This window comes from Eurypyga helias, unplaced genomic scaffold, assembly GCF_000690775.1.
Source record: "Eurypyga helias isolate BGI_N326 unplaced genomic scaffold, ASM69077v1 scaffold323, whole genome shotgun sequence".
In the NCBI taxonomy this organism is placed as follows: Eukaryota; Metazoa; Chordata; class Aves; order Eurypygiformes; family Eurypygidae; genus Eurypyga; species Eurypyga helias.
Window position 1 is genome coordinate 12,170 of NW_010241591.1, and position 16,943 is coordinate 29,112.

At 44.8% G+C, this 16,943-nt stretch overlaps 1 protein-coding gene across 1 annotated transcript in view; it reads right to left on the minus strand.

The window, feature by feature from the left end:
- Nucleotides 1-16,943, minus strand: part of APPL2 (adaptor protein, phosphotyrosine interaction, PH domain and leucine zipper containing 2) — a gene marked incomplete at its 5' end in the record, with an annotated part of 30,440 nt that overhangs the window by 1,960 nt on the left and 11,537 nt on the right. Inside the window, 13 exons of the mRNA XM_010148777.1 lie at nucleotides 799-973; nucleotides 2,494-2,546; nucleotides 2,646-2,798; nucleotides 4,386-4,474; nucleotides 4,589-4,645; nucleotides 4,723-4,765; nucleotides 5,083-5,271; nucleotides 6,341-6,499; nucleotides 9,847-9,929; nucleotides 12,212-12,358; nucleotides 13,321-13,379; nucleotides 13,497-13,538; nucleotides 15,640-15,727. Of these exons, the coding sequence (XP_010147079.1) occupies nucleotides 799-973; nucleotides 2,494-2,546; nucleotides 2,646-2,798; nucleotides 4,386-4,474; nucleotides 4,589-4,645; nucleotides 4,723-4,765; nucleotides 5,083-5,271; nucleotides 6,341-6,499; nucleotides 9,847-9,929; nucleotides 12,212-12,358; nucleotides 13,321-13,379; nucleotides 13,497-13,538; nucleotides 15,640-15,727 (1,337 nt within the window). The remainder of the gene's footprint in view (nucleotides 1-798; nucleotides 974-2,493; nucleotides 2,547-2,645; nucleotides 2,799-4,385; nucleotides 4,475-4,588; nucleotides 4,646-4,722; nucleotides 4,766-5,082; nucleotides 5,272-6,340; nucleotides 6,500-9,846; nucleotides 9,930-12,211; nucleotides 12,359-13,320; nucleotides 13,380-13,496; nucleotides 13,539-15,639; nucleotides 15,728-16,943) is intronic.

Below are 16,943 nucleotides of genomic sequence, written 5' to 3' on the forward strand. Positions count from 1 at the left end.
AGCGATCGTTAGTAGATTCGAGGTAACAGTAGGGCGAGCACTGCAGCAGCTTTACAGGTGAGGAAACCCATGTGTGGAGTCAAATGCTTTATCTGTGACTGAGTGGGTTGACGGCCGCGTTCAGCTCTAGACCCTGACTCCCAGCTGCTGGGCGCGTGGAGTCCGTCTCCTCCTGAATCCCGGTAAGCATCCTGGCTGCTAACCCACGTTAGTAGATTCGAGGTAACAGTAGGGCGAGCACTGCAGCAGCTTTACAGGTGAGGAAACCCATGTGTGGAGTCAAATGCTTTATCTGTGACTGAGTGGGTTGACGGCCGCGTTCAGCTCTAGACCCTGACTCCCAGCTGCTGGGCGCGTGGAGTCCGTCTCCTCCTGAATCCCGGTAAGCATCCTGGCTGCTAACCCACCAATGGGCACACGGACGTGAGCGCGCCCCAGCTGAAGCGCATGTCTTGTAGCAGCATGTTCTACAGTGACAATCCTGACAACAGGACAGCCACAGCTCGCTCGCTGCTGCTGTGTGTAGGGGAAGAGAATCTGCATCCATTTCTGTATCTTTGCAAGGCTTTACAGCCCCGCTGCGTCCCCTAAACTTTGGATGTTCTTACAACTTAGGAGGGTGATTTCTAGATACTACAGTGTAAGAAAAGAGACATTTTTAAGCCACTAACTAAAGTGAATCGGTATCTTGCTCCCTCAAAGGGTGTATTTCTTGGAAAAACAAAACCAGAACTACTTTCCCAACCCCAAGCCACATGAAGAGAACAGCACGTTGACACGCTGAAGGTTTCACCACACCTCAAGCTCTTGCTGGTGACCATGAGGTGGGATTCAGTCATACGGAAGATGTTGTGGATGGCACGAGCAGCTAGCACTTGTCTCATAGCTTCGTAGATCACCTCACTCGTGTCGTCTGACTGCACAGCCATGGAGCCCAAAAACCGAACCACGAACATCTGCTGCAAGAGGGAATCTGGAAGACAAAAGCCGTAACTTCCTCCACCGTCCTGCTTAGATTTTCCAGTGGCTCAAGTTATCAATGAAAGTGTTTTTATCATGTTGGAAATTCCACAATGAGGCTGTGGGTGCTGACTGCTGTGAGTGGCAACATCCTGCTGAGCCAGGCAGCGCTGACCCAGTTTTAAACAGTGCTGGGACTGGCTGCGAGTAGGGAAAAAACCCAACAACAACAACAAAACAACCACCAAAAAAATCCCAAACAAAAAAAAAGCCACAGTTGCTTAGAAGCTTTAAAAGTGTAAGTGATGCCTTACGTGATTAGCCAATAAGATCCCCTTGCCTGTCTCGTTATCAAGTGCACACACACTGTGATAATGATTGTGCACAAGCCTTGGCTTCCATCAAATTAGCTGTTATCTTTACACCTTGTCCCTCCTCCCTTCCTTCCGTGTCCTGACCTTCCATGCAGCTGGTTCCAATGAGGTTTTCCTTAACGCCTTCCTTGCCCACTATCACCAAGAGACTCCTTTGCACAACCAAGGATGCGACGAAGCCATCAGGCTCCCGTTATGGCTGGCGGTGAGCGAGGTAAAGCGGGGTGAGCCCTGCTGACCGTGGCTGTTGGGAGGTTACAACCGCTGTGCCTACATCGCACAAGGCGCCGTGAAGATGGGGAGGCATCAGCTTGAGCTGAGCTGGGCAGACCCACTAGTGCAGCCCGAGACGCAGGGCAGTGCTCTCTCCCACGCGCTGCAGCGGAGCAGGGTGCCGCTGCTGCCAGCGCAGAGGTGCCTGCTTGTCACAGCTACTCTGCCGTCACAGCCATCCTGCCTCCAGCGGGACAGCAGACACAAGCAAGTGTTCAAATCCATAGGTTCAGCTTTGGTTCTGCCAGTGGTTTTCTGACAGGGGCTGTGGGCTCCAGGCAGTGGCTCGAACTGGCACGGAGGAAGAGGAGAGCAGCCAGAGTCTGAGCCCTGAACATGCTGGAAGGTCAGAAGTGCTGCCTTTCACTGGCTTGTCACAGGGAGGAAGGAAACGGGGCAGCAGTAAGGAACCCTTCCCGTCATGGAGAGACTCCTTGCTGCTGCTAGCTCTGTGCTGGGCCTCTGTGAGATTTAGGCTCTGCATTGCAGCGTACACGTGGGTAGGAAATGGCTACTGAGCAGCCTCAAACTTGAGCAGAATTACAGAAGGCAGTCCCAGCAAACCCTTCCTAAAGAAATCCACAGCTACTTTAAAAAAAAAAAGAAAAAGAAAACTAAAAAAAACCCCAGCACAACAAATCTTTTTGCCTTTAGAGTTTGAAATACACCTGATCTGAATACAGCTTGGACTGTCAAGGAAAAAGGTGTGTTTCCACAGGCAGCATGTTTAAAAGGCTGGCTTCTGAAAGGTAACTACCGTCAGCTACGGGTCTGTTACCGCTGCTCCGTGCTGCCACATGCCTTCATTAAAAGACACTGGAGAGCTGACAGGCTGAATTAAGCCTAAACCCACAACCCATTTTAGCTGGAAAAATGAAGCACTGACCTTCCTCCTCATCTTTGCTGCCGTCTTCAGACTCTCCAAATGGGTTTGCACGCCTGTGAAATAAGAATGAGAACTCTGAGTTATCTGGCCCCCAGGCACACAGATGCAGCGCTACCTGAGCTCCTCCCCTGCAATCACGCCGTTAGCCATACCTGCCACCTCTGTTCTGGTCCAGGAATTCTGTGGCAGGCAGTACGATATCAAACTGAATCGGTGTTCCAGGAGCAATGAGCTGTGTGGAGTCTTGAGTGCCAGCTGGTTCAGTGGGAATTATTTTATCGTTTTCCGTATTTTTTACATTCTGGCTAAAGTGAAAATGGAAAAAATACATGTTTCAGTCAATGAATGGCACCCTATCTTTGCTCTGGAAGGGAGGCAAGATTACTCAAAACTCCAAAGCAGGATTGCATAACTATACATAAATGTAAATAACAGTATTTTCCTATTTACCTGTTACTGAGGGCTCTAATAAAAATCTCTTCTTTTTTGGTACCTACATTTATTTAGGAAAAGTAATGGCTGTACAGCAAGCCTGAATGCAGGTGAACTCCGAGCGCGGCGAGACATTCCGCAGCTGGCTGCCGCCTGCCTCCCTGCCCTCCAGCAGCCACGTTATCAGTTCGCACCGCAGAGACCTGGATTTGGGTCTACAGGTGTCAGTGGTGACCCCGACCTGGTTCCAAGGACTTACTTGGCCACAGGTTTGTTACACTGCGACAGTTAACAGGCCTTACACACTGGGCGGGATCTGTTCCTGCAGCTTTTCTCAAAGAGAATGAAATTCTTAAGTTTCCTACAGCTACAGAAGATTTAACTACACAGACGTTACTACAGACGGTACGCTGGGTTTACTAGCAGCATCCTTCTAATTCTAGAAAGCTTTCTGGTTGCAGACAGACGTAAAAGTGATTTGAGAGATCAATGAAAACAAAGTGGCTCTTTTCTTTGCCTAGTGAAACAGACAGCAATACTCTCTAAATCTGTAATCAAAGAGGAACAGCTGTACTGTAAATAAAATTAGAAAGAAATTGACTGGCATTCCCCATGGCTACAGGGAACCCTTGGAATCTGTAAGCAATCATGCTAAAGGGAATCATACATCATTTTAAAGGCACTGGGCTGACAGGCAGAAGATCTGGAAAAGGTTTGAATTCCTAGAAGTAAATATCTGGGTAAGGATTTACAGTTTTCTGACAAAAATGACAGAGAAGTGTCTTCACGTTGAAGTCGGTGTGACACAGTCCTGCCCTGTTTTATTTACGACACTGCTTCTGAACACAGGATTTCAGTCCAGCACTGGCCTTGAAAGCCAACTCTGATGACCAAGGCTGAAGAATTCCCACCGAGCGAGATGCTAGGCTCATGTGGACACAAAGAACCATACACACCCCGCACGTTTCTTAATACAGGCATATCCTAGAGAACTATGAACAATTTTTGAAGGAGGGGAGCTTTAATGAATGACCTGAATGAGCACAAGAGTAGTTATTCTGACAGCTGCGTAAGGCACGTTCCTGCGACAGACGGACTGCTTGAGGTGATACGCAAGAATATTCCCACTTCGGTGTACACAGGGGCCTGTGCTGTACGATCCGTGCGACAGACCATTCCCTCACGGCAAAGCACTCACAGGTATGGAAAACATCGCGTTTGCTGCTGAAGGAAAATCCCAGTGGCAACCGCAAGGAGCTTCAAAGCCGTAACTTGGAGCAATCAGCAGTACCCTCAATGCTTAGCCCCTCCTAAGGCTTCCAGCAGGAAACAGCAGAAGCAGAGGAATTTGCTGCTGCAAAGCCAGGGCCTGGACCCGGCTTTGTCCCGGGTGACTGCTGCCCTGTGGAAAGAGGGCGACTGAGCACACAGCCTCTCATCCGTGCTAGTGAGAGTGTTACCTGGGGTGGTGAGCTTCATGTTTCTTCCCAAGGCTGGTGATGGGAGTCACTGCTTGTAGGGCTGTCTGATTCAACTTGATTGCAGCTGCCTACGGAAACAAGTCCGAACAGCTCTTTTACACACACACTTTCCATTGCCACGTGGAGAACAACAGGAAAGCAAGCTGGAAGGACCAGACTGAAAGATGGAAACAAGCTCCCACCTCTGGATTGTCAGTGAGATAGATCTGTCTGGAGATGTTGTTGATGGCACATATCCACTGGAAGGCAAAAATGAAACTGAACTCCTCAAACTCACTTGTACAGAAGAATAACAGCATTAAGAAAGTATTTTTACCTCCTCATATTCTTTCTTGCTTTCTGCTTGAAGGGTTATACCCCTAAAATATAAACACAGTGTATCAGTGCTAACAGAGGACACCAGGACTGTTTGACTCCAGGTTTACAGTAATGTCTCCAAGCTCTGTATCTATTAACCACCACAGGAAGAAAAATCCCAGATAAGCTACAGCTGAAGGATACCGCATGTGCTGTTCAGGCAGTTGTGGGGGAGGATGGGAAGGAACATGCTTTTAATTCAGAAACACCCTTCTGGAAACCCAGAAAGGCTTACTATTTTAGCAAGCATGTTTTAGATGAAACAGCATCTGAAAGGGTAGGTGTGACCGGCTGTCCTCAAATAAAACCTGTCTCATACGTTTTGCCTGTAGGAGTAGTGATCTGAAAGCAGTATCTTCTGTCTTCACAATCTACAGCCATAACAGAGCAGTTGTCCAGGTCCTGAATCAATCCTCCAGCTACTGCTCCCCTTGGCTGACACATCAAGTTGCCACCTTGAGTGAAGAAGTAGAGTCTTTCCCAAGTTGTAGTCACCAGACCTGTTTTACTGGGGAGAAGATGCAGTGATAAAGGCTCATTACTATTTAGAACTGACTCCAAACATACATGAAACTGCAAACATTCCCTGATGCTAATCTGGACTTTATCTTCAACCCTGGAATCTTTTTTTTATGAGTCTCTGTTAAGAAGTAAAAGCAGCACCTATTCTTAGCAGAGATTAATCCTTAATTAAAGCTGAAGAATTAAACTGATTCCAAACTTCCCAAGTTAAAAACTTTCTCTCCAGTGTTTTTCTAGCTAAGAATTATTGGTATTGAGTAACTGACATGAAATACTATTAAAATGGATTAGAAAAAAAAAAAATCTATATTTTCAAGCTGAAGAGCAGCATGAACAATTTCAGCACAAACTATCATAATTTTTAAAAGTATCTTCTGCAAGTGGCATCTCAGAATACATCTTCTCCCTAGCTATGGAGTCCTATGACATAATCCAGGTCTTAGAAGGCCACACACACACAAAAACCCCATTCCTAGGCAAACAGGAATAGACTGATACTTAATCAGTGACATAAGGAGGGCTACTACATGCCACCAATACACAGAGCTCCTGCAGAAGTTGATGAAAGATGTCATCTGGAAAATCCGCTACAGTAACTACGTGTGGTACATTCATACACGCTTGTCTTGTCCTTAAAGGTTTTATTTAGGTAGAGGAGGTAGTTTATGAAAACATGTACTAACTACAAAATACACTGTTTACTTTTGTAAACACCATGTTTTCCTTACCCGAAAGAAGTAAGGGAACAATCTGAACCCAGCCCCATCAGTTTCTAATTTTTAGCCACTTGAATGCAGGAAATCATCCCTGTAGGTGATGTCAACCAGAAGCAAACTTCTGTTTTCCTCACAAGAGTCTCAAATGCCTCTAATTTGGTTAAAGCTTCTAAAACACATTACCAGAGATGACAGAGCTACTTAGGAGCTGAGACTACAGCTACCACAGTGATTCAGGAGCCTCAAACATCATCACCTGAGGAGTCTTTACAACCTAAAAACACTATGTACCACCAGTCAGCAACTGAACAAACCAGTAGGTAGCAAGAGTCATCTTACTTTCTAAGATTAAGGTAGCCAGCCTTCTGGATGAGATTTCTGTTGATAGCAGGTGAAGTTACATCAGAATCAGGGGTATAAACAGATTCATTAACTGCAATTAAGTCCTGCTGGGATACCCTCATTTTTTCAGCTTCAGCATCCAGCTCTCCCTGTATGCTGGAAAGAAAACACAAGAAACCCAAAGCATCGTTAATCCATTCATGCCAGGATATAGCTGACATCAGTAAACCAAAATGAACAAAAATGTCAGTTGAGATTATACTGGAAAGTAGTGCAAAGAGAACATTTATTTTTAGAACAGACTTTATAGGAAATAAAAGACTACATGTCCAAGGCTTTCTCTTGGGACTAGATAAACCAGTGCAGTTAGGAAAGAATGGAAGGAAGAGGCATACAATAGGGAACTACTCCCAGAAAATGTTATCTGAGCGTAAAGAGACAAGATGCATATGCTTACAGGTTTACAGTCCTTAATAAGAGCTGGACAACCCACAGGAGCAGATGACACCAAACTGGGAAGACTGACTGACAGATATAGTAGAGTGGAGGGCTGCTGTTCAGAAGCACCTTGACATGCTGCAGAAATGGGCAGACAGAAGTCCCATCAAGTTCAGCACATACAAAGTCCTGCCTGGAATGGAATAACCCCATGGAGCCGTGAAGGGTGGGCGGCATCTGGATAGAAAGCAGCTTTCAGCAAAGGACAAGTTGAACATGAGCCAGCACCATGTCCTGGTGTCGCATCCTGTGCTGCATGAGCAAGAGTATCGCCAGCGGGTCAAAGGAAGAAATTATTCCTGTCTGTTCAGCCCTTGAGAGACTCCAACGGGAGTTCAGTGTTGGGTTTTGGTGCCCCAGCACAGGAAACATGGACAGAAAGGCAAGTGAAGAGTCCCCAAGATGGCCAGGGGGCCAGAGGATGCGACACAAGAAGAAGCTGTGAGAATTGTTTCTCAGCCTCACGAAATATTTAATTTATTTAACTTCTCCAAACTCAAGGAGTTATTAATGGTATCCGGCCTACTAGGAAAACTCACGGGGCGGGAACGTAAGAATACCTGGCATTGCATGCTTTAGAAAGTCAGACCTGCACCTATGCAATAAGCAACTGTCTCCCTGCTTCCCACCCAAGCGGTTAAAGTTTTTGGAGAACAAGAGCACAGAACACGCAGCAGGACCAGAGATCCATGTAGTCCTCTCTCCCGTCTCTGATGGTGGCAAAAAGCCTGTACTGTGTACATGGCAAGTCCATAGGATTCTTCTCCCGTTCTCCTCCCCAGTTTTCTGTAGAAGCTGGTGACATCCTCCACCTGTTGCAGTGATCTAGAGACACAGTGCTGTATTGAAGTCAGCACCGAGCAGCATCTGGCTGGCCAGAGGAAGAGTCACTCTTGCATCACGGTGTTTGTTTCATGTCACCTTATTTCCAGCTTTTCTGCATCCTTCAAAAGCTGAGGCTTCCTAAGCTTCCACATCACCTCCAAAATGACACCGGCTGTGTGGGTCTTACCACCTAGCCAAGTCATGTAAGGGATCTGAAGTAAATTAGACCATATTTTGCAAGCCAGTGCCTTTCAACATCATCATTAAATGTCAGAGTAAGAATTATTTAAATTCCATGTTGAAGTAAAATGGAACAGTGCTGTCAGGTTTTACATAAACGCTACTTCAATGAATCTTCTGATCAGTCTTTTTTGTTGCACCACAAGTTGCTTCCGACAAAACTGTCCTGGCATTTTCATAATTCCCAAGGCTGGATTCTTCTTCCTGAGGTGTGTTTCTCTTATCTCCAAGGTAGAAGGGAGAGAAAAGCTGACAATTCTGAAATTGTATGCGTTGGAGGCAATTAGACCAATTGGTTACTGAGACTATTTTAATGCTCTGTCCTCTTTCACCTGTTTTTACGCTGTTAGCAATATTCACTGTATAAATGAAAATACTTTTAAATATGAAGACTCATTTTCACAGTAAGCTTAAGTGGATGCAGGACTACATCGCTGCTGAAATTCTGTAACTGCACCATGGGTCTCGCTGGCTTCTTGTTCCAAGAAAACCAATCTGGCAAATAAAAAGCTTTTAGCTTGATCAGCAAGCAGATCTGACTCACTGAGGCCTTGTGATCCCAGCACGAAAGAAGGAAAGGAGTGGGCAGCCCGGTTTTCAGTGGCTGTGTAATCTTAAGTCAAGAAACCATGTCCTGTGCCAGTAACTGCTAAGTGGCACGGCGTCATTCAGAGTTCTGCAAGCGTCTCTCTTGTTTTTACCGCGGAGGTCACGCTCCTGCACGAGTTACATCGGAGTTGTACTTTCAAGCTTTGCTGTGCGACAGATTTAAAACACAAGACTCAGACGCAGCCAACCAACTGAGCAGCCTGTTTCTGCTGCCATTTGCTACTGTGTACTACCCAGAATTCAGATCTATCAGACTTTGGAAAACAAGGGCTTATTCTGTGGTGAGGATCCAATGGCAGGATCCTCACCGCTCCTGTAAGACACGAGCCTCACGGAATAAAGGGCACCCTGTCAGGGGAGTTCAAAATCTGCCCTCCAGTCTGTACCAATGCTGTGTACACTGTGGAGGGACTTATTTCAGGAGTGAGGGGAGAAAGATAGATAAGGATGTAGAGAGGTACAGGAAGTAGAAAACCATTTAGTGAAAGAATCTACTATCTAGGGAGATTACTTATAACACTGCTCTCAAATTAACAAGTATGCATTATTTAAAGTGCCACCACAGTCAGAGCAAGTAACGACTTGGATAGAGTCCAGCATGAAAGGTATGAAGCAATAATGTCAAAGACTGTTTAGTGTTCCAGCTGATTTATTTTAAATTATTCATGTTCCCTCTAATATGATGACATCTTAAATGTAAAGTTTACATTTACAGGGACTTAATTATCAATAAAACATCAATCTTCACTACAAGGAGGGGCAGGTGGTGCAAAAATAATCACAAAGTTAGGAGAACAAAAGTGAGGCGGTGTATTGAAATAAGGACTTAGCCAAAGCAGGTTGAACTCAGTGGACTGATAGAGGCTATACTGGATGCAATGAGTATGGTCTCTAGGGCAAGGAGTTTTGTTTGCCTTGTGTGGCTACAACAGCAAACGCTGCAGGCCCTAAACCCTTATTTGGGAGGTTAATACTGTTAACAGTATTATTACGGAAGACTCAGCAAGTATATAAATACCTCAAATTCAGCATGCATTTTAGCTCTATTATACCACCTCTATTAACCCATTCCAAGACCAGACACCATGCCCTGCGTCCATGAAGAGACAGAGGGATGTAAGAAAGCATGTGAATCCTGGCCATACTGTAAAAATACTCTGCAGTGCACTGACAGCATTTTCCTTTACAGGTACAAGCACAACTCCGTTCCACCTGCTCCTTGAACAACACATGCCCAGCAACGCAACGCAAGCATGGGAGGGCTCTCACGAGAAAGAAACAGAGGCACTCTGCTATCTGCGGAAGGTTACAGCTCTACAGGTTTGTGTTACCTTTGAACCATGTCTGAAACAGACGACAGAAAGCTGTCCATTCTTTTGGAAAACATCTCTGCTCCTTTCTTAAAAAAGTTGATCTGAAAACAAACAAAAAACAAGCGGGCAGTGAAGTTATCCTGGCTGTGGCAGACAAATAACGGATTGTGGGGACCGTGTTAGCAGCGACCCCACCATGACCCGTACTTTCGGCTGACAATCAAACACACGGCCAAGGCAGCTGCATTGCCTTTCTTTGTACTTCTCGCTTTTGCAACTTTCCACCCTTTCACACTTCACCCTTTGCATAAGCTACTGGGGGCTGACAGATAGGTTTCCAAGGAACTAGCTCAGCGACTGGAGCAAGGGAATGGGTAGCCTTCTCCCACACTAGCACCGTGCAGAACTGGGTCTAGTGGTGTTGTGAGCCACTGCATGCCACACCACCATATCAAGGAATGGGACACAAATCATCCGTTAGATTAAGCAGCCAAACCTGGACCACCAACTCCAACCTGGAAATTTTTAAGCTGCCCTGGCAAAGTCAGTCAGGAAAGCGATAAAGCGTAGCTGTGCTAGCAGAAGCCTCCAGGGCAGTCAGTTGTATGAACTTTGGATGTACCATGGATTTTGTTCTACTGAGGGAGCTAAAAAAGGCTGCTAAGGCCCAAGTGCGCATTTTGTGAGAGAAGATGAGCTCTCCCAGCTGCTGTGGCTCAGCAGGCATGCAACAGCGGCAAAGCACCCCGTGTGGACCTGACCTTGGCTTACCCGCTGCGGGGCGCACGGTCATCGTTAGGACCTAGCAGCAACTGTGTGAAACACAGACAAGGCTAGCCTGTGAGTGCAATTAATTAGCTTTTAAAAAAAAAAATTAATCAGCGAGCTACTCTGGAAGGAGATGTAAAAGCAAATTCTTGTCTGTTAAACAATTTATTAACTATTTCATCCAATTTTACTTGCAATTCCACTCCTTTTGCCTAACCTTGGGACACTGGATTCCTCTTAACTGTAACTCAGATTTCTGCAACCACATTATTGATCACAGACTCCTTTTACACCCAAAGGAGAGAAAGCATCCTGTCTTACAGAAGGATTCACCTGTTCTATTTCAGAAGCCTACTTCAGGAGGGAAGAGCTCCAAATTCCACTGATGAAAATGAGAGACTCAAGCCCAAATAAAATTTGGTATCAGTTTTCAGTCAAATAAACCCTGTATTAGCCACTGCTTCTTCCAAAAATTCCTTACAGCCTGCTTATTCTTTGTAAATGTGAAATATGAAACACACTCTGAGTAATTAATAAAGAAAATATATACTTTAAAAGCTGAAGGGCAGTTCACCGTATTTAAGCATTGGTATCAACTGGCTTCTGGCTACTCACTCATTCCCATGACAACCTAAGATTTTCCTGGATAAAACACTGACAAACGGCAGTTTTGACAGATAAAGTACAGGGAAAGAAGTCTCTCTTTGGCTTCCAGTAAAGGAAACCAATGCAATTCTTTTGCTCAGTGTAATTACAGCAGAGAAACAGCGTGAACTCCCGTGGTGGGGAAAGTGACTGAATTCTGATTTATTACCTTTTTTATATAGGGCACATGATCTGCAAAAGACACAGGGTAATGGAGATGGTGATCCACACTACAATTTCAAACAGACCACTACATCCACTTTTTGTTTTCACAACCCAACTCTCATTAATTTTCCCAATGCTTTCTTTTACCAATATCAAAGCACAAGAGACCCTTAAAATGGGTGGTAGTGAGAGTCAAGGGGTGGGAAAATACTAGTTTGTTGATCCTCCCGACATGCTGGAGAGTCAGATTAGCAGTATTACTACTGCATTTTACAGACTTCAGAATGTTCTCTCCAACTGCTGGCAGAATAAAGCACAGCAACAGGATTTGCCAGCCTTATGCTCGATTCACTGCACTGTTCTGTCCTTCCCGCTCCCCAGTGCATGCTCTGTTCCCTATCGTGTACACTCCTCATCAGTATGCTGAACATTATGTGACAGGAAGGGAACTGCTACACAGGAGAGTTTGTGCAGACAGAGTAAACAGTGGAAGTAAATGCTGCTGCACTGACAGCTTGGCCATGAAAAAAATCAACCCGAGGCTGATTTTGCATGGAAGAGTAGTGGATTTTTTATTTTTTCCACTGGTGTCTTTCCCAGATAACTGAACATTCAACTATCTGCCACAAACAAAATCAGTTAGAATCTAGGCAGGCTGAATAAAGTCCCCTCCTCCATCCCTCCAACCCCACCTCCACCATTATCATGTCAGTTCTCAAAAAAAAAAAAAAAGGCAAGCAGAGGGAGAGTGTTTTGCTTTTCCCAGGGACATGTCTAAGGGATACAGATGCTTTACTCTCCATACCTGTCCTCGTGTATAACCTAGCATAGGTTCCATCATCGCCACTCTCTTCCTGTACTGCAGTGCATTCAGGGCACAGTAATACTGCAGAGATGAAAGATGCTGCTTTCTCCTTGCGTTTGCCACTTCTTTGGCCACTTCTGCCTTAAGCTGAATAAAAAACAATAAACAGGTTGACAAGGTGTTACTGTGCACATGGATATATTTACTGACTATTTTCAAGTCATCTCTAAACAACTCTCATTACAAAATTTCTCCACACTGAAACGAAGGATGAGAAAGTAAGAAAGCAAATCCAAAACACAAAGCAAGTACTTCAGGCCCTTCCCTGGCAAGGAGCCCCCATGACTATAAACTACGTAACTACCACAGCTGACATTCTGGATCCAGTCTCAGTGCAAGAACAGTGCAAGAACTCTGTTTGCAGCCGAGATCACAACACAAGCCTGCAAGCACTGAATTCAACATTGAATAATTTGCAACATGCTACAGCACAGCCTGTTCTGCAGTGCATCTCCTTCACAGGACCATCCTGAGGAACTGAGGCACTCTCAGGACAGGGTCAACCACACGCTTTCTGGCATACAGGGCTATATTTTGGAATACCGGTCCAGCGGGAAAAGAAGAAGAAATGTAAAACATCCCCACCAAAGGAGTTGTGGGTACTGCAAGCGGAATGACAATCCATTCAGAGCAATCTAGCAGGAAAGAAGATAAGGGAAAATGGAACGCTCCATAAACAGCGGACACAAGGCTTTGTGACGGTGCACACTGAATTGTGCCCAGTGACACAGCATCATGACATCAGCTGTACAACAGTAGGCCTATACAAATCTATTTATAGCCATTTGGATTGCCTCTGTCTGAAGCGCTCCCCTGGATCCGAAGGGCTCGAGTTCAGCACAATAGTTGATCACTTGCCCAAGTTGGAGAGAACAGGTATAACTTTGCTGAACTGATGTTTAAAAACTTTGTGTCTGCTAGGGAACAAAATCACAAGGACTCAAGCTACTGGGAATTTAACCAACGAACTCTCCAAAGTTCCGAAGTAAACAGGGATGCAGACAGAACAGCTGATGAAAGCTTTTCCTCTTCCCTTTCACGTTCGTTACCTTTTCATTTTCTCTCCGTTTCGGTAACCTGCTATACTTTGCCATGGACACGTCATGTTCTGTAGATAAGGAATATGATTTTTGTTAGAAATGCGACATGTGTGCGCAGATTAAAGATGTCTTCTGCGATATAACAGGTGCACACCATTAGAAACAAACAAAACAGGGAAACGTACCATTGCTGGCAAGGCCAAAAAGATCCTTCAATGTGCTGACTTCTGGAAAACAGAAATCACATTTCAAAGTAAAACCAGCTGTAAACACTTTGTTCAACTGAGACCATTTATGGCACATTTGATACCTAAGTCACTCCAATCCTTGTGCCTGTCTTGAAAATGATAACCCAGGTCAGCTGCTAGAGCAATGAACAGGCAGATGGCAAATTAAGAGTCAAGTGATTTTACTTGATTGAGCAAGTTATCACGACAAAAAAGATTTCTCATCTGCCAGCGTAATTTACCAAGGAAGCACCATTTCAGTATGCTTGTTATCACAAAAGGCCCACCACTGTCATAAAAGACCAGCATTTCTGAAAAACTTCCTGACAGTGCTTACAGGATACTAAGAAATGCAAGTCCCAGAGACACATGAACTAAGCCCCTTTCCTGTACGTGAATCTTCACCAACGTGGAACTAAGATGCTCTGTGAAAAGAAGTATGTAGCTAACACACCTGACTGCTGGCTACGCTGCTTACCTAACAAGCCAGGAGTTTCTGATGCAGGTAGAAGGAAGAGAAACTAAACAGGTGACTGTGCTTTCCCAAGTGCTGGGCACAAGCTACTCTCAGTGTCCGTACCGACAGAGCTGCAAAGGGCAAAAACCTTCTCAAAAGGCTACAGAGAAAGCATATTCACAAGAACAGACATTATGCAACTGTGAAAAGAATAAGGGGAAATTACAGGATGTCATCATGGTCTCTGATCATCTGTAACCACCTACTCATCAATCACCTTCATGCCACCTTTTTCTGCCCAGAGCACTTCACGGCTTTAATTCAGGAAACCAGAAATTCTTCCCAGCTTTGACTAACTCATACCTAGAAGTTTCTACAGTACTCAATACCTAGACATAACAAGATCAAAAGTGAAAACAGGAACACAGTTCATCTACCTTGCTTCCGTGTTTAATCCTACAATGAAATTTCAGTGTGACCAGGCCTCTACTAAAAATGCTGTTCTACAGACTGTGTCAGAGAAAAATGGAGGTGGTGATGGGTGGCTGAATAGAGCCGAAAAGACTTTTACATCCAGGGATGCTGAAGAACTTTCATTTTTTGTCACGAAGCAGCTGAGGCTTTGGTTACAGGCTTCACTTGCATTTTCTTTTTATGCCTTCTGTTATGAACCAGGGGGCAGAATCCATAAAGATGGGAGCAGAATCACTGTATCAGTGATGCCACATTAAAAAGGTGGCAAAACGCTTACAGAACCAGCATCCTACCATCCAAATACTGCTTTATATTTGACATTATTTTATAAACAAGATATCCAGTAATACAGACACCTTCATATCTTCACAATGTCAAGGGAGGTGCGATGATATAAGGAGCCTAAACCAGTCACTATTGTGCTGTAGTTGTCTTGTCTCCCACCAAAACGGCATCTTTAAAAAGCACGTAAACGGGACTAAGCTTAGCCAGTGGAGAAGTGGGCTTTTCTTAAAAACAAAACAAAAAACCCAGGCCACACTGCTGTAAAAAACATCATGCTTCTGTTGCACGAGTAGCTTAGGGTGTCCTTGACCCTGAATGTGAACTTGTGCAATATGAAGTTGCACCAAATGTTTGCATTATTGCTTTGCTGTTTAAGTAATGAATTGCCAAGTTTGTGCAATCAGGTTACTTGGAACTGCCCTTGGATGGCAAGGATTTAAAGCAGACCGCTTCCTCAAAAGGGAGGGAACATACTATGCTCTGAAGTTAAAAACCTATTCTTCCTTGTGCTTTTCAAAGAAACCCAAGCTTCTGAAGTGGGATAAGTATGTTTGTGAGCCAGGTTCAGAGCTGAATTTCCCTTCATGGGGCAGTTACACCATCACTGACTTCAGTGGAATTACACTAGTGTAACAGCAGAGTGACCCAGCAAAGAACAAAGCTGTGTATTTTCAAACTAGCACCACATGGCGCATAAAAAGTTCCGTGCTGAACTCCCAGCGTCTGAGTAAAAGCACGCACCCGTCAGTGAAATTCTGCAGCAGAAAAATAATTACATAAAACCCCACTTTTCTGTGAATCAAAGAACAAGTTATTACATGGATTGTGTCTCAGTTATTACGAAGTAAGCAAGGGATGCAGGAGGAAAATTAAAACAAAGTTTACCTGTGAGATCCTTTTCCCGAAATTGTATTATTGGAAGAACCATAGTATCGGCAAGCTGTTTTGCCAGTTCAGAATGAAGAATATTGAGCTGAAACGGAGAGGAGAAGAATGCTCTAAAACACAGCTAAAATAAAAATAACAGCACTCTACAGCTGCGGAAGCACACCTATCATCTGTGCCCAGCAGACAAACAAGAGGATGTATTAGTGCTTAAAACACGTTTCTCAAGATATGCAAGACAGATGGGGATTTTTCCCTAAATGCTTAATTCCTGCTTGGCGTTTTCCAAGGATCCATGAACTTTTCACTTCCCACATAATTAGGGCAGTTCACTTGACCATTAATTCTAACGCTTAATCCAACAGAACTTAATCTCTAATTGGCCTTTATTAACCAGCTTTTGTTAGTCTCTACACCACAGCGTTACAGTTTCACCACCATGACTAGGATCTCTTCCCACCCATGAGGGTTACCCGGGACACAAGCACAACAGAGGGCAAACACAATGAAAGGTCCCATTCAAGTATTTTGCCTTCGGAGCAGTCTCATATTCTTGGTTTTGTAACTGTTTCTGTAAAATTCAGCACATCAAAACATACTTTAAAGTGCTAGTGTGAGGCTGTTCAGGATGAAGACAAGGCTCTCGTGTCCGCAGTAGCACGCCACGAGTATCAGATGGGTTGAGGGTAGGACAACTCTCAGTTACACTGCTGCCCGATACTACAAACCAGGAGCGTGCCACACACTGACACGATGCCCTGCCTGCTTGCTTACGGCATCCTGGAGGTCTCTAGGCAGGGTTACGTGGGTGAGGATTAAGTCAGTATTTCCCACCAGACGATACAAAACTAAAGGAGGGCAAGCCAATGCCTGTAGAACAGGCAACTGAGCAAGCGGTACAGGGGGTAGTGAACACACAGAAAAGGAGGCTGAGGAATGGAGCAGGTCCTTGTGAGGGGAAATGTCCTGAACAGAACAGAGACTCTTGGATTTCTGCTCCCATATGGGGTGGTTCTCTTGTACTTGGGGAGGAGAGTGTTCTTGTTTTGTCTGTAGTTCACACAGACAAGTCCAAGACTTGTGACAATAAATGCTCCCTTCAAGTATCCCTGAGAGCAGACGTGCAGTGGGAGAAGCCTAAGGGAAAAATTAACCTTTGGAATTGCTCTCACTACACTGGTAGTTAACCATAGGCTCTAAAAATTTTAACTTATTTTTTGCCCCACAACGCTCCTCTCTCTTGTCCTCTCCCAAAAAGCAGACCTCAATACTTGAACCGCCAGCAGAAGTGTTCAGCACACACA